This window comes from Oncorhynchus mykiss, chromosome 19 (genome assembly GCF_057628025.1).
Source record: "Oncorhynchus mykiss isolate SJ-2025 chromosome 19, ASM5762802v1, whole genome shotgun sequence".
NCBI classification, from domain to species: domain Eukaryota; kingdom Metazoa; phylum Chordata; class Actinopteri; order Salmoniformes; family Salmonidae; genus Oncorhynchus; species Oncorhynchus mykiss.
In genome coordinates, this window is record NC_143040.1 from 22,923,931 (window position 1) to 22,947,500 (window position 23,570).

At 48.8% G+C, this 23,570-nt stretch overlaps 1 protein-coding gene across 19 annotated transcripts in view; it reads left to right on the plus strand.

Moving 5' to 3' along the window:
• Nucleotides 1–23,570, plus strand: part of LOC110498654 (teneurin-3) — a 439,962-nt gene that overhangs the window by 242,299 nt on the left and 174,093 nt on the right. For 14 of the 19 annotated variants that reach the window (XM_090210457.1, XM_090210459.1, XM_036954327.2 and 11 more), the window contains one exon: nucleotides 21,704–21,928. The exons of the other annotated variants lie outside the window; for them this stretch is intronic. In XM_090210457.1, coding sequence (XP_090066583.1) covers nucleotides 21,704–21,928 — 225 coding nt within the window. The remainder of the gene's footprint in view (nucleotides 1–21,703; nucleotides 21,929–23,570) is intronic. 19 annotated transcript variants of the gene reach the window in all.

Below are 23,570 nucleotides of genomic sequence, written 5' to 3' on the forward strand. Positions count from 1 at the left end.
CCGTCTCTGTCTCTCTCTCTGTCTCTCGCTCTCTCTCTCTCTCTCTCTCTCACTCTCTCTCTCTCTCTCTCACTCTCTCTCTCTCTCTCACTCTCTCGTCTGTCTCTCGCTCTCTGTCTGTCTCTCTCTCTGTCTCTCTCTCTCTCACTCTGTCTGTCTGTCTCTCTCTCTCTCTCTCTCTCTCTCTCTCTCACTCTCTCTCTCTGTCTCTCTCTGTCCCTCTCTTATCTGTCTCTCGCTCTCTGTCTGTCTCTGTCTCTCTCTCTCTGTCTCTCTCTCTGTCTCTCGCTCTCTCTCACTCTCTCTGTCTGTCTCTCTCTCTCTCTCTCTCTCTCTCTCTCTCTCTCTCTCTCTAGTTTCCTCTCCTCGGCTTGGCCCAGGCTTGTCCAATGCGACTGAGGCGTCATGCTGGGTCCGAGATGGTGGGATAGTTTCCTCTCCTCTGCTTGGACCAGGCTTAAGTCCAATGCGACTTAGTCGTCCACTGGGACCGAGATGGTGGGATAGTTTCCTCTCCTCGGCTTGGTCCAGGCTTAAGTCCAATGCGACTGAGGCGTCCACTGGGACCGAGATGGTGGGATAGTTTCCTCTCCTCGGCTTGGCCCAGGCTTAAGTCCAATGCGACTGAGGCGTCATGCTGGGTCCGAACACTGTGCCTGAACAAGCATTAGCATTTCTGTTCATCCCGGGGCCCCATTCCCAGTATGTATCGACCCATATCATTTATCATCTTTCCACCCCAAATATTCCCTCCCTGAGTCCCTCAGCATTATTCCTGTTCAGTTGTGAACGGCTTTTGAGTTACTCCATTTCTCTGTATTTCATATATCTGCATATCAAAGATATCCTGCAGGAACACATTGTCTACGTTTCTTAACCTGGGTAATCCTCACACAAAGAGCGAGGGATGGATGAAGGGGGGGAGAGAGACGGGGAGAGAGAAAGACGGAGAGAGAGAGAGACAGAGAGAGGGAGATGGAGAGAGAGAGAGACGGAGAGAGAGAGAGACGGGGAGAGAGACGGGGAGAGAGAGAGATGGAGAGAGAGAGAAAGAGAGATGGAGAGAGAGACAGACAGAGAGAAAGAGAGACAGACAGAGAGAAAGAGAGACAGACAGAGAGAGAGAGAGAGACGGGGAGAGAGAGAGACGGAGAGAGACGGAGAGAGACAGAAAGAGAGATGGGGAGAAAGAGAGACAGACAGAGAGAGACAGACAGAGAGAAAGAGAGACAGACGGAGAGAGAGAGAGACGGGGAGAGAGAGAGAGACGGGGAGAGAGAGAGACGGGGAGAGAGAGAGAGACGGGGAGAGAGAGAGAGACGGGGAGAGAGAGAGAGACGGGGAGAGAGAGATGGAGAGAGAGAGAGAGAGAGACGGAGAGAGAGAGAAAGAGAGACGGAGAGAAAGAGAGACAGACATACAGAGAGAAAGCGACGGAGAGAAAGAGAAAGAGAGACGGAGAGAAAGAGAGACAGACATACAGAGAGAGAGAGAGACAGAGAGAGAGAGAAAGAGAGACAGACATACAGAGAGACAGACATACAGAGAGAAAGAGACGGAGAGAAAGAGAAAGAGAGACGGAGAGAAAGAGAGACAGACATACAGAGAGAGAGAGAGACGGAGAGAGAGAGAAAGAGAGACAGACATACAGAGAGAAAGAGACGGAGAGTGTGTGAGTGTGTGTTTGGAAAATGTAAATAGTTCTGCTTTTTAGAATCAGTGATAGTCTATGTGGGTAGGGGCGTTTAGTCTGCCTATGGGTAAGAATGTGTGTTTTCACAGGTCCTGTGCTGTGCTGGCCGGTCACTACACCATGTTAATGACCCTTCTCTCTGAGCTCTAGTCTCTGGCTGGGTAAACACTACAGCTCAATCCCCCTGAAGGACACATTCATTTTACTACAGCACTGTAGCAACAACCTGGCCCTTACTGCGGGGCTCATTACATATGTGTGTGTGTATGTAGGTGTGGGTGCACGTCGCTGTGGGTGTGTGTGTGTGTGTGTGTGTGTGTGTCTACGTAGACCCTCTCTGTGCCTGTGTGTGTGTAACAACCATCAATGATGGACTAATTACCCATGTTATTTGCAGTGGGAAGTGGTTGATTACACTGTTTGTTTGGGCTGTGCGTGCATGCGTTTGTGTGGAGGAAGGTTAAGGGTTAAACGCTTCATAAGAACCCAATCAGTCGCTACAGTTCTGCTGCCTCGGCATCTCTACAATCACAATCACTGGCCGTGATCTCATGTGTCTTGACTCTTTACAACCTGTCACTAACAACTGGGTCTACAATGCTGGAACCTAGAAAGGATTGTCTCATTTGGTCAAAACGGCCATCAGCAGTGGATGTTTCTAAGGTTTTTAAGAATCATTGGAAATTGAATTGGGTGCTCGGAGGAGCTCTGCAACTCACCGGTCTGATCATAACGACAGACAGACACACACGTCATAATGCTGGTGTTATAGATATGTTCCTTCCTCTCTATAATTTTGCCAGCAGCATACCACCCTGCATACCACTGCTGGCTTGCTTCTGAAGCTAAGCATGGTTGGTCCTGGTCAGTTCCTGGATGGGAGACCAGATGCTGCTGGAAGTGGTGTTGGAGGGCCAGTAGGAGGCACTCTTTCCTCTGGTCTAAAAAATATCCCAATGCCCCAGGGCAGTGATTGGGGACACTGCCCTGTGTAGAGTGCTGTCTTTTGGATGGGATGTTAAACGGGTGTCCTGACTCTCTGGGGTTATTAATGAACCCATGGCACTTATCGTAAGATTAGGGGTGTTAACCCCGGTGTCCTGGCTAAATTCCCAATCTGGCCCTCAAACCATCACTGTCTACTAATAATCCCCAGTTTACAATTGGCTCAATCATCCCCCTCCTCTCCCCTGTAACTATTCCCCAGGTCGTTGCTGCAAATGAGAACGTGTTCTCAGTCAACTTACCTGGTAAAATAACGGATAAATAAAATAAATAATGTTATCCTCAACATGGTGAAGTCATCTCTGAAGTTACACCATCTGTGTGTGTGAGGGGTTGGTGGGGGGATAGTGTGTGTGTTTGATCCATTGAAAGATCTGCCCCCCCCCCTAACCCTAACCCCCACCCAGATCAGACAGACCATATTATTACAAAGGATACTTTTGTTGAAATAACACCAGTGTTTGTGTGTCCTCTCATTGATAAGCATAAGCGTATATTTGACACACATCCATCAGGCAAGATAGCTGTTGTTCTGGAGACAGCTCTGTGGAGTGGTCACTAGCTGGCACATAAAATCAGATTTTAAACCTTACCTTAACCCTAACCACACTGCTAACCCTAATGCCTAACCCTAACCACACTGCTAACCATAATGCCTAACCCTAACCACACTGCTAACCCTAATGCCTAACCCTAACCACACTGCTAACCCTAATGCCTAACCCTAACCACACTGCTAACCCTAATGCCTAACCCTAACCACACTGCTAACCCTAACCACACTGCTAACCCTAATGCCTAACCCTTACCACACTGCTAACCCTAATGCCTAACCCTAATGCCTAACCACACTACTAACCCTAATGCCTAACCCTAACCACACTGCTAACCCTAATGCCTAACCACACTTCTAACCCTAATGCCTAACCCTAACCACACTGCTAACCCTAATGCCTAACCCTAACCACACTGCTAACCCTAATGCCTAACCCTAACCACACTGCTAACCCTAATGCCTAACCCTAACCACACTGCTAACCCTAATGCCTAACCACACTGCTAACCCTAATGCCTAACCCTAACCACACTGCTAACCCTAATGCCTAACCCTAACCACACTGCTAACCCTAATGCCTAACCCTAACCACAATGCTAACCCTAATGCCTAACCCTAACCACACTGCTAACCCTAATGCCTAACCACAATGCTAACCCTAATGCCTAACCCTAACCACACTGCTATCCCTAGTGCCTAACCTTAACCACACTGCTAACCCTAATGCCTTACCACACTGCTAACCCTAATGCCTAACCTTAAACTAAGACCAAAAAGCTCATTTTAGTTTTCATTAATTTTTACAATGTAGCCAATTTTGACTTTGCTGTTGGCCTAAGGGGGAAGTGCTCAGTTCTGCCTCAAGGACAAGACTCATGACAATAAAGGTCAACCTGCGTTCATTAGGTGACACCTACCCGTAGGTTGTTACCCTAGAAGGCCGGATTCTCCACACCACCCTGGGCCTGTGTTTCACTGGGCAAAAGGTTACAGCACAATCAATGTTGATGTTATCAGTTGTTCAGCAGCTCAGAGAGATGTAACATTAGCAGATGATGATTGGCTAATTTCCCCCTTACTCCCGGAGACGTCCTTCTATTGATCAAGCCGATTGGCTCACGGCCGGGTTAACGCAGGTGACGGCGGAAGCTGATCTGTTGCACTTTTTCTCTCTTCCTTTATCCACTGTCTTTTCTTGCTTTCCCTCCCTCGAACGCTCTCCCTTGAATGGTTACCCACCCACACATCTCGTCTCTCCTCTTCCCACGGCACTGCAGCCCTCACACACGTACACACACACTTGGACACACAATTGTACAATCAAACACACACTCACTTGCTGTATACACACGTACAAGAACGTAAACACACACACTTCTACTGCGGGTGCTGTGGAATTTCCTCAAAAGCGCCCGCATAGAACGTATTGTGTTGGTCTCACACACGCACACACACACACTCTGCGGGGCTGCCAAGCATAAATACAGGTGCTAACACGACTGCTACAGTAGTCACATTTGTTTCTGTCATCTTTAGTGTTTCCTGAAATGGACTGATCCCCGTTTACTTCACAGGCATGGGCATTTTGGACATCTTCTCTCTCTTTCTCTCCTTCCTCTCTCTTTCTTGATCTTCCTGAGCGGGTGCCTCAGCAGTTAATTTCACCCTGAAGGGAGGAGGGCTGAGGAGAAGGATGGGGTTGAGAAACAGAGTGAGGGAGAGAGAAAAGACGAGTGAGGGAGAGAGAGAGAAAAGACGAGTGAGGGAGAGAGAGAGAAAAGACGAGTGAGGGAGAGAGAGAGAGAAAAGACGAGTGAGGGAGAGAGAGAGAGAAAAGACGAGTGAGCGAGAGAGAGAGAAAAGACGAGTGAGGGAGAGAGAGAGAAAAGACGAGTGAGGGAGAGAGAGAGAAAAGACGAGTGAGGGAGAGAGAGAGAAAAGACGAGTGAGGGAGAGAGAGAGAGAAAATATGAGTGAGGGAGAGAGAGAGAAAAGACGAGTGAGGGAGAGAGAGAGAAAAGACGAGTGAGGGAGAGAGAAAAGACGAGTGAGGGAGAGAGAGAGAAAAGACGAGTGAGGGAGAGAGAGAGAAAAGACGAGTGAGGGAGAGAGAGAGAGAAAATATGAGTGAGGGAGAGAGAGAGAAAAGACGAGTGAGGGAGATGGAAAGACAAGGAGAAAGTGGAAGGGTTAGTGCAGACGTAGTCCCAACTGTAAAAGATATAAACACACTCCGAGGCTCCACTGTGTGCGTGTGTGTGCGTGCATGTACGTAGTGTACTTTGACATGTATCATTATCAGTGTGTGCACTTGGACCCTACAAGCAGATTCTGTATCTATAAATGTGTAGGTCCAACGGCAGTACAGAAGAAGACAGCTAAAGATGAACATCTCACCACAAGCACCACAAACTGTTCGCTACAGCTTCTATGTAAGTATAGCGTCCATATAAGTGAGGTCTTCACAGCTATATTTAGTGTAGCTTCACCGCAGTTGTGTACATAGCTCAGTCTTTTGACTGATTGCAGGGTTAGCCAAAACTGTCTTTACAGCTAGCCATAATGCTAACAGACTCATCATAGCCTGCCATCAACTCTAAGTCAAATGAATGGTCTTTCCAATACATTAACATCTCGCTAGCTTACGCGCACACACACACACACACACAGAGACACGGAACACACACTCGGACACGCACGCAACACACACACGTCCACGCGGCTAGCTAACCCCCCCCCCAAACTCATATGTCATCCATGCCTGGTTTAGCAGGACGACACACACTCCCTGTTGGTTGATGAGGACACACTGGAGAGACTATAACCCTGAACAGGGTCGGGTCCCAATGTCCTCATATCACCCCTTGAGCCCCACTGTATCATATTGTTTTATCACAGAGTCACCAGCATGGCCACCTCCGCACTATCAGTAATGTGGCATCTCTTCTGGTGTACATGATTATAGTAGAGTCAGACTGTCATATGTTTTTTAACCTCTTTGCATTCAAAAATGGCCTCTAAATAAATAGCTTATGCCCTGTTGCCCTGATCCTGGTCCACTCTCCTCCCAATCTCTCTTTTCTCTCACTCTCTCCATCTTTCGCTCTCTTCACTCCTCCTATTCCCTGTCCGTCTGGGTGTGAGCTAGGAGGAGTCTGTGTATAGCTGCTTGTCTTCTCTTTGTCCCATCGGAATGTGTGTGTGTGTGTGTGTATATGTGTGCGTGCGTGCGTGTGTCTTTGTCACCCTGCTGAATGGGAACAGAGGGACAGTGCTGTGGGTCTAACGAGGCGTGAAGCGGCCCTTTGCTAGCCGGGTCCCATCACACACACATGCTAATTAGGACCACGAGTGAACTCTACAGAACCCCAATCGAAGAAACACAAACACTCTCTCAGACATGCACAAACACACTCACACACGCGCGCACACACACACACACACTTCCCTGTCCCTGTTTGCATGGCCCTGATGTACTGCGGTCACATGACACACACACCCCCATGAGACCACACGTTATCTCACTGCCCGCTAAATATGAATAAATAACTTTTACTGAAGTGCCTGACCTCTTTCCCCAATCCTTTAGGTCACTGTCTCTCTCTTCTTTCTTGTTCCCTCTTTCACTATCTATCTTTTCCTCTCACTCTTTCTGTGTCCTTCTCTGTCAAGGGCAGAGAAGGGCAGATAAAGCGGTAAGCAGATTCTCCAAGAGCAAACAGAATCATACTCTTTCATAGTTAGCATCAGAACAAAGATGGCCGCCATTTCTCTTTGCCACAACTGCCTCTCCTGCCATCCTCTTTCTTCTTCCTTATCTCCTCTATTGCTTGTTTGTAGAACAAATTTGGTCTGTCATCCTATCTGCCTTTCCTCTCTCCCCTTTCTTCTCCTCTCTCCTCCTCTCCCCTCTCCTCTCTCCTCTCACTTCTCTCCAATCTCTCTCCTCTCACTTCTCTCCTCCCCTCTCCCATCTCTCCCCTCTCCTCTCCTATCTCCTCTTCTCTGGTTTTAAAAGGAGGAGGCTGTAGTTGACAGTGTACGGTTGTTTGTGTGTGTGTGTGTGTGTGTGTGTGTGTGTGTGTGTGTGTGTGTGTGTGGTGGAGTGAAAGGCGGCAGTGAAAGGCGGCAGGTACTGTACTGTGTCCTTCAGGCTAGTTGGTTGTTTAAGAGAGAGACGAGAGAGAGATGGAGAGAGAGAGCGGTCTGAGCAGTGTCAGACAGATGGAGAGAGAGAGAGCGGTCTGAGCAGTGTGAGACAGATGGAGAGAGAGAGAGAGCGGTCTGAGCAGTGTGAGACAGATGGCGAGAGAGATGGAGAGAGAGAGCGGTCTGAGCAGTGTGAGACAGATGGAGAGAGAGAGCGGTCTGAGCAGTGTGAGACAGATGGACAGAGAGAGAGCGGTCTGAGCAGTGTGAGACAGATGGAGAGAGAGATGGAGAGAGAGAGAGCGGTCTGAGCAGTGTGAGACAGATGGAGAGAGAGAGAGCGGTCTGAGCAGTGTGAGACAGATGGAGAGAGATGGAGAGAGAGAGAGCGGTCTGAGCAGTGTGAGACAGATGGAGAGAGATGGAGAGAGAGAGAGCGGTCTGAGCAGTGTGAGACAGATGGAGAGAGAGAGAGCGGTCTGAGCAGTGTGAGACAGATGGAGAGAGAGAGAGCGGTCTGAGCAGTGTGAGACAGATGGAGAGAGAGATGGAGAGAGAGAGCGGTCTGAGCAGTGTGAGACAGATGGAGAGAGAGATGGAGAGAGAGAGAGCGGTCTGAGCAGTGTGAGACAGATGGAGAGAGAGAGAGCGGTCTGAGCAGTGTGAGACAGATGGAGAGAGAGAGCGGTCTGAGCAGTGTGAGACAGATGGAGAGAGAGAGCGGTCTGAGCAGTGTGAGACAGATGGAGAGAGAGAGAGCGGTCTGAGCAGTATGAGACAGATGGAGAGAGAGAGAGCGGTCTGAGCAGTGTGAGACAGATGGAGAGAGAGATGGAGAGAGAGAGCGGTCTGAGCAGTGTGAGACAGATGGAGAGAGAGAGAGCGGTCTGAGCAGTGTGAGACAGATGGAGAGAGAGAGCGGTCTGAGCAGTGTGAGACAGATGGAGAGAGAGAGAGCGGTCTGAGCAGTGTGAGACAGATGGAGAGAGAGATGGAGAGAGAGAGAGCGGTCTGAGCAGTGAGACAGATGGAGAGAGAGAGAGCGGTCTGAGCAGTGTGAGACAGATGGAGAGAGAGATGGAGAGAGAGAGAGCGGTCTGAGCAGTGAGACAGATGGAGAGAGAGAGAGCGGTCTGAGCAGTGTGAGACAGATGGAGAGAGAGATGGAGAGAGAGAGAGCGGTCTGAGCAGTGTGAGACAGATGGAGAGAGAGATAGCGGTCTGAGCAGTGTGAGACAGATGGAGAGAGAGAGCGGTCTGAGGAGTGAGACAGATGGAGAGAGAGAGAGCGGTCTGAGCAGTGTGAGACAGATGGAGAGAGAGAGAGCGGTCTGAGCAGTGTGAGACAGATGGAGAGAGAGAGAGCGGTCTGAGCAGTGTGAGAGATGGAGAGAGAGATGGAGAGAGAGAGAACGGTCTGAGCAGTGTGAGACAGATGGAGAGAGAGAGAGCGGTCTGAGCAGTGTGAGACAGATGGCGAGAGAGAGAGCGGTCTGAGCAGTGTGAGACAGATGGAGAGAGAGAGAGCGGTCTGAGCAGTGTGAGACAGATGGAGAGAGAGAGAGCGGTCTGAGCAGTGTGAGACAGATGGAGAGAGAGAGAGCGGTCTGAGCAGTGTGAGAGATGGAGAGAGAGATGGAGAGAGAGAGAGCAGTCTGAGCAGTGTGAGACAGATGGAGAGAGAGAGAGCGGTCTGAGCAGTGTGAGACAGATAGACAGATAGTGTGAGACAGATAGACCCAACCAAATCATGAGAAAACAAAAAGATAATTACTTAACACATTGGAAAGAATTAACAAAAAAACAGAGCAAACTAGAATGCTATTTGGCCCTACACAGAGAGTACACAGCGGCAGAATACCTGACCACTGTGACTGACCCAAAATTAAGGAAAGCTTTGACTATGTACAGACTCAGTGAGCATAGCCTTGCTATTGAGAAAGGCCGCCGTAGGCAGACATGGCTCTCAAGAGAAGACAGGCTATGTGCTCACTGCCCACAAAATGATGTGGAAACTGAGCTGCACTTCCTAACATATTTCCCTCAGATTACATAGATCCACAAAGAATTCGAAAACAAATCCAATTTTGAAAAACTCCCATATCTACTGGGTGAAATTCCACAGTGTGCATTCACAGCAGCAATATTTGTGACCTGTTGCCATGAGAAAAGGGCAACCAGTGAAGAACACACACCATTGTAAATACAAACCATATTTATGCTTGTGTCCTTTAACCATTTGTACATTGTTAAAACACTGTATATATATATAATATGACATTTGTAATGTCTTTACTGTTTTGAAACCTCTGTATGTGTAATGTTTACTGTTAATTTTTGTTGTTTTTCACTTTATATATTCACTTTGTATGTTGTCTACCTCACTTGCTTTGGCAATGTTAACACATGTTTCCCATGCCAATAAAGCCCTTGAATTGAATTGAATTGAATTGAGAGCGGTCTGAGCAGTGTGAGACAGATGGAGAGAGAGATGGAGAGAGAGAGAGCGGTCTGAGCAGTGTGAGACAGATGGAGAGAGAGAGCGGTCTGAGCAGTGTGAGACAGATGGAGAGAGAGAGAGCGGTCTGAGCAGTGTGAGACAGATGGAGAGAGAGAGAGCGGTCTGAGCAGTGTGAGAGAGATGGAGAGAGCGGTCTGAGCAGTGTGAGACAGATGGAGAGAGAGAGAGCGGTCTGAGCAGTGTGAGACAGATGAGAGAGAGAGATGGAGAGAGAGAGAGAGCGGTCTGAGCAGTGTGAGACAGATGGAGAGAGAGAGAGAGCGGTCTGAGCAGTGTGAGACAGATGAGAGAGAGAGATGGAGAGAGAGAGCAGTCTGAGCAGTGTGAGACAGATGGAGAGAGAGATGGAGAGAGAGAGAGCGGTCTGAGCAGTGTGAGACAGATGGAGAGAGAGAGAGCGGTCTGAGCAGTGTGAGACAGATGGGAGAGAGAGAGAGAGCGGTCTGAGCAGTGTGAGACAGATGGAGAGAGAGATGGAGAGAGAGATGGAGGTCTGGTGTACAGCCCCTCCAGCTTGTGAAGGCTTCTCCTTCTCTCCCACTCCCTCACCATAATATTGATTTGAATATTTAAAACCTCAACACCCTCAACATTCGCAACCCGTTCGGAACAGATTAACAGTGAGCGCACACACTCACACAGACAAAAACCCTCATTCACACACACTCACACAGACAAAAACCCTCATTCACACACACTCACACAGACAAAAACCCTCATTCACACACACTCACACAGACAAAAACTCTCATTCACACACACTCACACAGACAAAAACCCTCATTCACACACACTCACACAGACAAAAACCCTCATTCACACACACTCTCACATACAGAGACAAAACCCTCGTTCACACATAGACACACACATTTGCACCTCCCACCCACACACACACACACACACACACACACACACACACACACACACACACACACACACACACACACACACACACACACACACACACACACACACACACACACACACACACTCCTCTTCTCCCTCTCCTAGCCTGAAGTCAGCAGGAAAAGGGAGATGTTGATTGGTTTTGACCTGGTGTGAGGAGACCCATGCTTCCCTCAGAACCGCGTGAAGAAGCAGACAAAAGTGAAAATCAATGGCTGACAAAGACATGTTGGGCTGATACATGGCTGACTGACTGGCTGGCTGAATGGCTGACTGACTGGCTGACTGACTGGCTGGCTGACTGGCTGCATGACTGGCTGACTGACTGACTGACTGGCTGGCTGACTGACTGACTGGCTGGCTGACTGACTGACTGGCTGGCTGACTGGCTGGCTGACTGGCTGCATGACTGGCTGAATGGCTGACCTCCTGGCTGACTGACTGAATGGCTGACTGACTGGCTGGCTGGCTGGCTGGCTGACTGGTGTGGAGAGAAGCCTGTAGGGCTACGACACCTTCTCATAATAACCTCTTACACAAACACACTGCATTTTCAACTTGTCTAATAAATAAAAGGTACATGCACTAGTGCAATCAACCAAAGGCGATGTGAGACATGCTGATTGGGTTAGCCAGTTAAACGTGAGACATGCTGATTGGGTTAGCCAGTTAAACGTGAGACATGCTGATTGGGTTAGCCAGTTAAACGTGAGACATGCTGATTGGGTTAGCCAGTTAAACGTGAGACATGCTGATTGGGTTAGCCAGTTAAACGTGAAACATGATGATTGGGTTAGCCAGTTAAACGTGAGACATGCTGATTGGGTTAGCCAGTTAAACGTGAGACATGCTGATTGTGTAGGCCAGTTAAACGTGAGACATGCTGATTGTGTAGGCCAGTTAAACGTGAGACATGCTGATTGGGTTAGCCAGTTAAATGTGAGACATGCTGATTGGGTTAGCCAGTTAAATGTGAGACATGCTGATTGGGTTAGCCAGTTAAACGTGAGACATGCTGATTGGGTTAGCCAGTTAAACGTGAGACATGCTGATTGGGTTAGCCAGTTAAACGTGAGACATGCTGATTGGACTTGCCAGTTAACCCCCCCCCCCCCCCCCCCCCCCCCCCACACACACACACAACTCTTCAGATTGTCCAGCTTGCCAGGGAGTAGGCCATATATAGGGTAAGGCAGGAGCTTCATGTCCTGGGAATGTTCTGGGTAGTTTGTTGGGAAGGGTACTACCATATTTTGCCAGTAGAGTTCTACTGTAGAGTTCAGCAGATGGAACACCCCTTGGTACTGCTTTAGAGAGACTCTACTGTGGAAAGAGTATTCCTCCATGGGGCCTTGGTGTGTGTGTGTGTGTGTGTGTGTGTGTGTGTGTGTGTGTGTGTGTGTGTGTGTGTGTGTGTGTGTGTGTGTGTTTCTCTGCAGTGCGGACAGGGACCCACACAGCTGGCTCAGTCACAGCTCTTTTCCTTTCTTCCCCCACTCTCCTTCTCTCATTCCTTTTTTATAAAGTTTGTTTGTTTGCAGCACTGGGGAGGGGAGAAAGAGAAAGAGAGGTGGAGAAAGAGAAAGAGAGGTGGAGAGAGAGGGAGAAAGAGAAAGAGAGGGAGAAAGAGAGGGAGAAAGAAAGGGAGGGAGAAAGAGAAAGGGAGGGAGAAAGAGAGGGAGAAAGAGAAAGGGAGGGAGAAAGAGAAAGGGAGGGAGAAAGAGAGGGAGAGGGAGAAAGAGAGGGAGAGGGATAAAGAGAGGGAGAGGGAGAAAGAGGGAGAGGGAGAAAGAGAAAGGGAGGGAGAAAGAGAGGAGAGGGAGAAAGGGAGGGAGGGAGAAAGAGAGGGAGAGGGAGGGAGAGAGGGAGAAAGAGAGGGAGAGGGAGGGAGAGAGGGAGAAAGAGAGGGAGAGGGAGAAAGAGAGGGAGAAAGAGAAAGGGAGGGAGAAAGAGAAAGAGAGGGAGGGAGTAAGAGAGGGAGCAGGAGGGAGAAAAGGAGAGGGATAAAGAGAGGGAGAGGGAGAAAGGGAGAGGGAGGGAGGAAAGAGAAAGGGAGGGAGGGAGAAAGAGAAAGAGAGGGAGAAAGAGAAAGAGAGGGAGAGGGAGAAAGAGAGGGAGAGGGAGAAAGAGAGGGATAGGGAGAAAGAGAAAGAGAGGGAGAGGGAGAAAGAGAAAGGGAGGGAGGGAGAAGAGAGGGAGAGGGAGAACGAGAGGGAGAGGGAGAAAGAGAGGGAGGGAGAAAGAGAGGGAGAGGGAGGGAGAAGAGAGAGAGAGGGATAGGGAGAAAGTGCGGGAGAAAGAGAAAGAGAGGGAGAGAGAGAAAGAGAGGGAGGGAGAGGGAGGGAGAGAGGGAGGGAGAGGGAGGGAGAGAGGGAGAAGGAGAGGGAGAAAGAGAGGGAGAAAGAGAGGGAGAGGGAGAAAGGGAGAGGGAGGGAGAGAGAGAGAGGGAGAAAGAGAAAGAGAGGGAGAGAGGGAGAAAGAGAAAGGGAGGGAGAGAGAAAGAGAGGGAGAGGGAGGAGAGAGGGGAAGAGAGGGAGAGGGAGAAAGAGAAAGGGAGGGATAGGGAGAGGGAGAAAGAGAGGGAGCGGGAGGGAGAGAGGAGAGGGAGAAAGAAAGGGAGAAAGAGAGGGAGAGGGAGAAAGGGAGAGGGAGGGAGAAAGAGAAAGGGAGGGAGGGAGAAAGAGAGGGAGAGGGAGAAAGAGAGGGATAGGGAGAAAGAGAGGAGAGGGAGAAAGAGAAAGGGAGGGAGGGAGACAGAGAGGGAGAAAGAGAGGGAGGGAGAAAGAGAGGGAGAGAGAGAGAGAGAGGGACAAAGAGAGAGAGAGGGATAGGGAGAAAGAGCGGGAGAGAGGGAGAGAGAGAAAGAGAGGGAGAGGGAGGGAGAGAGGGATAGGGAGAAAGAGAAAGGGAGGGAGAAAGAGAGGGAGAGGGAGAGGGAGAAAGCGAGGGAGAGGGAGGGAGAGAGAGGGAGAGGGAGAAAGAGAAAGGGAAGGAGGGAGAAAGAGAGGGAGAGAGGAAGAAAGAGAAAGGGAGTTAGGGAGGGAGAAAGAGAAAGAGAGGGAGAAAGAGAAAGAGAGGGAGAAAGAGAGGGAGAGGGAGAATGAGAAAAGGAGGGAGGGAGAAAGAGAGGGAGGGAGAGAGGGAGAGGGAGGGAGGGAGAAAGAGATGTAGAGGGAGGGATAGAGGGAGAGGGAGGGAGAGAAAGAGAGGGAGGGAGAGAGGGAGAGGGAGGGAGAGAGAGAGAAAGAGAGGGAGGAAGAGGGAGGGAGAGAGGGATAGGGAGAAAGAGAAAGAGAGGGAGAAAGAGAAAGAGAGGGAGAAATAGAGGGAGAGAGAGAAAGAGAGGGAGAGAAAAAGAGGGAGAGAGATAAAGAGAGAGGGGGAGAGATGAGAGAAAGGAACAGAGGGTATAATGTATTCTGTGTGACATTTGGATGTATTTTTTCCTCCTCTACTCATTAATTTATGGAACCTTTATTTAACTAGGTTGTTATGAGGGCCACAATGCAGTGGTTTTGTATGAGGGCCACAGAGCAGTCATTGGTATGAGGGCCACAACACAGTGGTTGGTATGAGGGCCACAGAGCAGCGGTTGGTATGAGGGCCACAACGCAGTGGTTTTCATGAGGGCCACAGAGCAGCGGTTGGTATGAGGGACAGAGCAGTGGTTGGTATGAGGGACAGAGCAGTGGTTGGTATGCGGGCCACAGAGCAGCGGTTGGTATGAGGGCCACAGAGCAGTGGTTGGTATGAGGGCCACAGAGCAGACATTGGTATGAGGGCCACAACACAGTGGTTGGTATGAGGGCCACAGAGCAGCGGTTGGTTTGAGGGCCACAACCGCAGTGGTTTTCATGAGGGCCACAGAGCAGCGGTTGGTATGAGGGACAGAGCAGTGGTTGGTATGAGGGACAGAGCAGTGGTTGGTATGCGGGCCACAGAGCAGCGGTTGGTATGAGGGCCACAGAGCAGTGGTTGGTATGAGAGACAGAGCAGTGGTTGGTATGAGGGACAGAGCAGCGGTTGGTATGAGGGCCACAGAGCAGCGGTTGGTATGAGGGACAGAGCAGTGGTTGGTATGCGGGCCACAGAGCAGCGGTTGGTATGAGGGCCACAGAGCAGTGGTTTTCATGAGGGCCACAGAGCAGCGGTTGGTATGAGGGACAGAGCAGTGGTTGGTATGCGGGCCACAGAGCAGCGGTTGGTATGAGGGCCACAGAGCAGTGGTTGGTATGAGGGACAGAGCAGTGGTTGGTATGAGGGACAGAGCAGTGGTTGGTATGAGGGACAGAGCAGCGGTTGGTATGAGGGACAGAGCAGCGGTTGGTATGAGGGACAGAGCAGTGGTTGGTATGAGGGACAGAGCAGTGGTTGGTATGCGGGCCACCGAGCAGCGGTTGGTATGAGGGCCACAGAGCAGTGGTTGGTATGAAGGACAGAGCAACGGTTGGTATGAGGGCCACAGAGCAGTGGTTGGTATGAGGGCCACAGCGCAGTGTTTGGTATGAGGGCCAAAATGAGGTGTTTGGTATGAGGGCCACAATGCAGTGTTTGGTATGAGGGCCACAGAGCAGTCATTGGTATGAGGGCCACAACACAGTGGTTGGTTTGAGGGCCACAGAGCAGCGGTTGGTATGAGGGCCACAACGCAGTGGTTTTCATGAGGGCCACAGAGCAGCGGTTGGTATGAGGGACAGAGCAGTGATTGGTATGAGGGACAGAGCAGTGGTTGGTATGCGGGCCACAGAGCAGCGGTTGGTATGAGGGCCACAGAGCAGTGGTTGGTATTAGGGCCACAGAGCAGTCATTGGTATGAGGGCCACAACACAGTGGTTGGTATGAGGGCCACAGAGCAGCGGTTGGTTTGAGGGCCACAACGCAGTGGTTTTCATGAGGGCCACAGAGCAGCGGTTGGTATGAGGGCCACAGAGCAGCGGTTGGTATGAGGGACAGAGCAGTGGTTGGTATGCGGGCCACAGAGCAGCGGTTGGTATGAGGGCCACAGAGCAGCGGTTGGTATGAAGGACAGAGCAGTGGTTGGTATGAGGGACAGAGCAGAGGTTGGTATGAGGGACAGAGCAGTGGTTGGTATGAGGGCCACAGAGCAGTGGTTGGTATGAGGGCCACAGAGCAGCGGTTGGTATGAGGGCCACAGAGCAGCGGTTGGTATGAGGGACAGAGCAGTGGTTGGTATGCGGGCCACAGAGCAGCGGTTGGTATGAGGGCCACAGAGCAGCGGTTGGTGTGAAGGACAGAGCAGTGGTTGGTATGAGGGCCACAGAGCAGTGGTTGGTATGAGGGCCACAGAGCAGCGGTTGGTATGAGGACCACAGAGCAACGGTTGGTATAAGGGCCACAGAGCAGCGGTTGGTATGAGGGCCACAGAGCAGCGGTTGGCATGAAGGACAGAGCAGTGGTTGGTATGAGGGACAGAGCAGTGGTTGGTATGAGGGCCACAGAGCAGCGGTTGGTGTGAGGGCCACAGAGCAGCGGTTGGTATGAGGGCCACAGAGCACCGGTTGGTATGAGGGCCACAGAGCAGTGGTTGGTATGAGGGACAGAGCAGTGGTTGGTATGAGGGACAGAGCAGTGGTTGGTATGAAGGACAGAGCAGTGGTTGGTATGAGGGCCACAGAGCAGTGGTTGGTATGAGGGCCACAGAGCAGCGGTTGGTATGAGGGCCACAGAGCAGCGGTTGGTATGAGGGCCACAGTGCAGTGGTTGGTATGAGGGCCACAGAGCAGCGATTGGTATGAGGGCCACAGAGCAGCGGTTGGTATGAGGGACAGAGCAGTGATTGGTATGAGGGCCACAGAGCAGCGGTTGGTATGAGGGCCACAGAGCAGCGGTTGGTATGAGGGCCACAGAGCAGCGGTTGGTATGAGGGCCACAGAGCAGCGGTTGGTATGAGGGCCACAGAGCAGCGGTTGGCATGAAGGACAGAGCAGTGGTTGGTATGAGGGACAGAGCAGTGGTTGGTATGAGGGACAGAGCAGTGGTTGGTATGAGGGCCACAGAGCAGCGGTTGCTTTGAAGGCCACAGAGCAGCGGTTGGTGTGAGGGCCACAGAGCAGCGGTTGGTGTGAGGGCCACAGAGCAGCGGTTGGTATGAGGGCCACAGAGCAGTGGTTGGTATGAGGGCCACAGAGCAGTGGTTGGTATGAGGGACAGAGCAGTGGTTGGTATGAGGGCCATAGATCATGAGAAGAAACTGAGAGAGAGAAGATGCTGAGAGAGAGAAGACGCTGAGAGAGAGAAGATGCTGAGAGAGAGAAGAAGCTGAGAGAGAGAAGAAGCTGAGAGAGAGAAGAAACTGAAAGAGAGAAGAAGCTGAGAAGAAACTGAGAGAAGAAGTTGAGAGAAGGAGGAGGAAGGTAGATTTAATAACAATAGCTTCCCCTTACTAGCAGGCACATCACCAAATAGAATGTTTTAGCCTCTAAATGTAAGCGCTCTCTGTCGTTCTGTCTCTCTTTCTCAAATACACACTCTCTCTCTCCCTCACTCGTCTTTTCTCTAATCTCTCTCCCTCACTCGTCTTTTCTCTCTCTCCCTCACTCATCTTTTGTCTCTCTCTCCCTCACTCGTCTCACACACACACACACACACACACACACACACACACACACACACACACACACACAGCCATCTCCTTGGGTCTCTCCACACACATTAATTGCCTCCACTTTTCTTCCTTGACCCATGCTGGCATACACACAGACACACACAGGGTGTCTGTCTCAGCCGAGAGAGAGGCCATGAGGATCCACAGGGTGCGCATCATACCCATCATGCACCTGTGAACCTTCCCAGCATGCCCACGTAGGGCCAAGCACCAATACTGTCAGAAAGAAACACTCCACTGAAGCCTGTAGACACACACACACACACAATACACACAGAGCACACACATACACTGCAGGGACATAGATTCACTCTTGTTATACAATATACATCTCTATCAGTCGATTACAACCTATAACATCTCTATCAGTCTTTATCAACCTTTAACATCTCTATCGGTCTTTACCAACCTTTAACATCTCTATCAGTCTTTACCAACCTTTAACATCTCTGTCAGTCTATTACAACCTTTAACATCTCTATCAGTCTATTACAACCTTTAACATCTCTATCAGTCTATTACAACCTTTAACATCTCTATCAGTCTATTACAACCTTTAACATCTCTATCAGTCTATTACAACCTTTAACATCTCTATCAGTCTATTACAACCTTTAACATCTCTATCAGTCTATTACAATCTTTAACATCTCTATCAGTCTATTACAACCTTTAACATCTCTATCAGTCTATTACAACCTTTAACATCTCTGTCAGTCTATTACAACCTTTAACATCTCTATCAGTCTATTACAACCTTTAACATCTCTATCGCTCTATTACAAACTTTAACATCTCTGTTAGTCTATTACAACCTTTAACATCTCTATCAGTCTCTCTCAATTTTCTCTCTATCATACGAAATCTGTTTGTCAATCTTATCCATACATTCATCTGTATGCTATCTATTCTCTCTCTCTCTCTCTCTCTCTCTCTCTCTCTCTCTCTCTCTCTCTCTCTCTCTCTCTCTCTCTCTCTCTCTCTCTCTCCCCCTCCCTCCCTTCCTCCCTCCAACTCTCTGCGGCCTTGTCTGTACTTTCCTCTTAATTAAGAGTGATTGTTCAAGAGCATCAAGAGAGACATTGACCACAGGCGATACACACACACACACACACGCTCAGCTTCCTCTCACAATTGACTGTCCTCATTATTAAAGTGGTTGGTGTAATATGGGAGAAGTGGGTACATACCACCTAAGGCAAGGTACCAGCTACAGTTTTTAATGCCTACTTTTGTAAAATAAAATGTCACACACACATGCAGGCATGTACACACACTCACACGCCACCCCGTCACACACTCTCTGACACACACACGTATCCAGGACCCAGTGGTGTGAGGCAGGTTAATATCTCCCTAATTTGTTACAGGGCTAATACAGGGCTGAGCAATATAGAACAGAGATAGAGCTGATACAGGGCTGAGCAGTATAAAACAGAGATAGAACTGATACAGGACTAAGCAGTATGGAACAGAGATAGAACTGATACAGGACTAAGCAGTATGGAACAGAGATAGAACTGATACAGGACTGAGCAGTATAGAACAGAGATAGAACTGATACAGGACTAAGCAGTATGGAACAGAGATAGAACTGATACAGGACTGAGCAGTATAGAACAGAGATAGAACTGATACAGGACTAAGCAGTATGGAACAGAGATAGAACTGTTACAGGACTAAGCAGTATAGAACCGAGATAGAACTGTTACAGGACTAAGCAGTATAGAACAGAGATAGAACTGATACAGGACTAAGCAGTATGGAACAGAGATAGAACTGATACAGGACTAAGCAGTATGGAACAGAGATAGAACTGATACAGGACTAAGCAGTATGGAACAGAGATAGGACTGATACAGGGCTGAGCAGTATAGAACAGAGATAGAACTGTTACAGGACTAAGCAGTATAGAACAGAGATAGAACTGATACAGGACTAAGCAGTATGGAACAGAGATATAACTGATACAGGACTAAGCAGTATGGAACAGAGATAGGACTGATACAGGGCTGAGCAGTATAGAACAGAGATAGAACTGATACAGGACTAAGCAGTATGGAACATAGATAGGACTGATACAGGACTAAGCAGTATGGAACAGAGATAGAACTGATACAGGACTAAGCAGTATAGAACAGAGATAGAACTGATACAGGACTGAGCAGTATGGAGCAGAGATAGAACTGATACAGGACTAAGCTGTATGGAACAGAGATAGAACTGATACAGGACTAAGCAGTATAGAACAGAGAACTGAGAACTGAGAACTGGCTAGAGTCCCACACGACTTCTCTGCCTCTAATTGTGTTTCTCCCATCAGCTGTATGTAACACAGTAGCCCTCCACCAATCAATCACATTCATCTGTAAAGCCCTTTTGAGATCAGCAGTTGTCACTAAGTGCTAATACAGATACCCAGCCTAACACCCCAGAGAGCAAGCAATGCACTGTGGCCCCTGTCAAATAAAGGCAGAACGAAACGTCAGATTCATTCAAAGGAGTACGCTTGTTTTTTTCCCCTCCGTCTGTCGGGCATGATGGGAACAGGAGCAAGATAAATAATCACATGACTTCAGGGACACTTAACAGTATGGACTACACAGTGAGAACTCTGTGTAGTCCATACATAAAGTAGGGCTTTGTGTGTGTGTGTGCGTGCGTGCGTTGCGTGCGCACACATACAAAGAATGAATGTATAACCTATTTGATCTGTTCTGACTTTCTGCCATAGATGTACTGTATGTATATGTGTGTGTATATCTAGCTGCTATAAGATGGATGGATGGAGGGTGTAATTGCTGTAAAAAGACAGAAAGATATGAGATACGTATAGCTGTGGGTTCAGTGAATGGGGATCGCTAAATCCTTGATGGAACCATCTGTCACAACTAAGTGAGCTGTTATGTATTTACTGACACACACACACACACACACACACACACACACACACTTCCCCATCGCCGCCTGTTATCCTGCCTGAAGGGTATATAGCCTGTTATCCATGTCTTGATGACTCTTTGAGAATACAGCTGATGTGGATATGGCCCAGCGCTGCCATCAAGTAGACAGCCGTGAAAGTCCCACTGTACTTACGAGGCGACTATCTCGGTTTTTCAATCTTGTAAGTGGAAAAAGCCCACCGGCAAGAGGCCCGGTAGCGTAGATGTGAAACACGGTAATACATTTCCATGTGAGACGGTTGTATAATGTAGTATGTCTTCATCATTCTGGTCTAGTTGTCTGGAGCAGCCGTAAGATAAAGCCCAGAAGGCCGTCAGCGTTTTGATTAAAGGATCCCGTCTCTGTCTTTCTGGCGACTCAGTCATTTCTTCAGATGCCTGCTTCTCCCTCCTCCCGGGAAAAATCGGAAATTGTCCTCCCCATTTCAGACGGTCTCCCCACAACAATCGCTGCAGGAAATTTGTTTTTAGGGGCGAGATACAGAAGAGGGGTGGGTGCTTTTTCCTGTGTGATCTGCTAATAACAGCCTTAGAGACGTGACCGTGGTCCTGGTCTAAAGTAGTTCACTATAAATGACACTAGAATGCCATTTGGGGCGCACTCCAGGAGTGTTGTTGCAGTGTTGTTGTCTCTGTAGTGGTGTTGTCTCTGCAGTGTTGTTGTCTCTGCAGTGTTGTTGTCTCTGCAGTGTTGTTGTCTCTGCATTGTGCACCCATTGCTACTCTGTATCTGTGATGAAGGTATTGTGTGTGGAGAGTCAGAGAAAAATAACATGCTATCATTACCTTTCAAACCAATATGCAGTGTGTGTGTGTGTGTGTGCGTGTGTGTGTGTGTGTGTGTGCGTGTGTGTGAACTCGAGACCCACTTAACACGTTCTTGGAATCCAGTTGGCTTTGTATGAATGTGTCAGTGTATTTCTGTATGTGTGTGGTGTCTAGGAAGAGGGTTATTGTGGTCTGAATTTTGCAGGAACTCAAGTTGGAAATGTGTGATAACCATGACTAGCTAGTCAAATGGCCATGGTCTCCAAGTTGTTATGTATGCCAGACATACATAACAATCTAGTGAACACAGACGCAATGATGACACGGTTATTGACTGACAAACCAAGTATTCACCCAGGCAAACCAACTGTCACACTCTATGTCACACTCTACACTTTCTATGTCAGTATGATTTCTACTAGAACCTGTATGTTCTGTTGCCATAGTTTCATTTTGTGTTGTTTGTTTGTTTGTTAGTCTTATTGTTTATGGGCGGTTTAATTTTTTTCTTTAGGTTCTCCCATGCCATCCTCTCTACCCAGCCCATCAGTTACTGACCATTCACACTCGCAACCACCATCACCCAATCTCCATGACAACCAGAGCTCGTTGCAAAGTAGCGCCAGCGCCCATCCAGCGGTCCATGAGTCGGACGAGGACGAGGAAGAGTACACAGCCACGCTGTACTTACCTGTAACGCAGGTCACAGCTCACAGCCACCACGGCCTCGCCTGTAATGGTAAGGCACAACGTCCCTACAATGTTCCCACAACCTTCTCTCCCTTGACTGCACAATGTTCCCACAACCTTCTCTCTTTAGTATATAATGTCCTCAAAATGTCCTGTAATGGTAAGGCACAACGTCCCTACAATGTTCCCACAACCTTCTCTCCCTTGACTGCACAACGTTCCCACAACCTTCTCTCCCTTTACTGCACCACCTTCCCACAACCTTCTCTCTTTAGTATATAATGTCCTCAAAATGTCCTGTAATGGTAAGGCACAACGTCCCTACAATGTTCCCACAACCTTCTCTCCCTTGACTGCACAACGTTCCCACAACCTTCTCTCTTTAGTATATATTGTCCTCAAAATGTCCTGTAATGGTAAGGTACAACGTCCCTACAATGTTCCCACAACCTTCTCTCCCTTGACTGCACCACCTTCCCACAACCTTCTCTCTTTAGTATATAATGTTCTCAAAATGTCATGTAATGGTAAGGCACAACGTCCCTACAATGTTCTCACAACATTCTCTATCTGCGCTCTATACCGTTCCCACAATGTGCACAACATCCTCACAATGTTCCCTCTCTTTATTGCACAACATTCCCATAATGTTTCCTCTCTTTACTGCACAAAGTTCCCTCTCTATACTGAACAACGTTCCCTCTCTTTACTGAACAACGTTCCCTCTCTTTACTGAACAACGTTCCCTCTCTTTACTGAACAACGTTCCCTCTCTTTACTGAACAACGTTCCCTCTCTTTACTGCACAAAGTTCCCTCTCTTTACTGAACAACGTTCCCTCTCTTTACTGAACAACGTTCCCTCTCTTTACTGAACAAAGTTCCCTCTCTTTACTGAACAACGTTCCCTCTCTTTACTGCACAACATTCCCATAACGTTCCCTCTCTTTACTGCACAACATTCCCTCAACGTTCCCTCTCTTTACTGCACAACATTCCCATAACGTTCCCTCTCTTTACTGCACAACGTTCCCTCTCTTTACTGCACAACGTTCCCGCTCTTTACTGCACAACATTCCCTCAACATTGCCTCTCTTTACTGCACAACGTTCCCGCTCTTTACTGCACAACATTTCCATAACGTTCCCTCTCTTTACTGCACAACATTCCCTCAACATTCCCTCTCTTTACTGCACAACATTCCCATAACGTTCCCTCTCTTTACTGCACAACATTCCCATAACGTTCCCTCTCTTTACTGCACAACATTCCCATAACATTCCCTCTCTTTACTGCACAACATTCCCTCTCTTTACTGCACAACGTTCCCGCTCTTTACTGCACAACATTCCCATAATGTTCCCTCTCTTTACTGCACAACGTTCCCTCTCTTTACTGCACAACATTCCCATAACGTTCCCTCTCTTTACTGCACAACATTCCCTCAACGTTCCCTCTCTTTACTGCACAACATTCCCATAACGTTCCCTCTCTTTACTGCACAACATTCCCTCAACGTTCCCTCTCTTTACTGCACAACGTTCCTTCTCTTTACTGCACAACATTCCCATAACGTTCCCTCTCTTTACTGCACAACATTCCCTCAACGTTCCCTCTCTTTACTGCACAACATTCCCATAACGTTCCCTCTCTTTACTGCACAACGTTCCCTCTCTTTACTGCACAACGTTC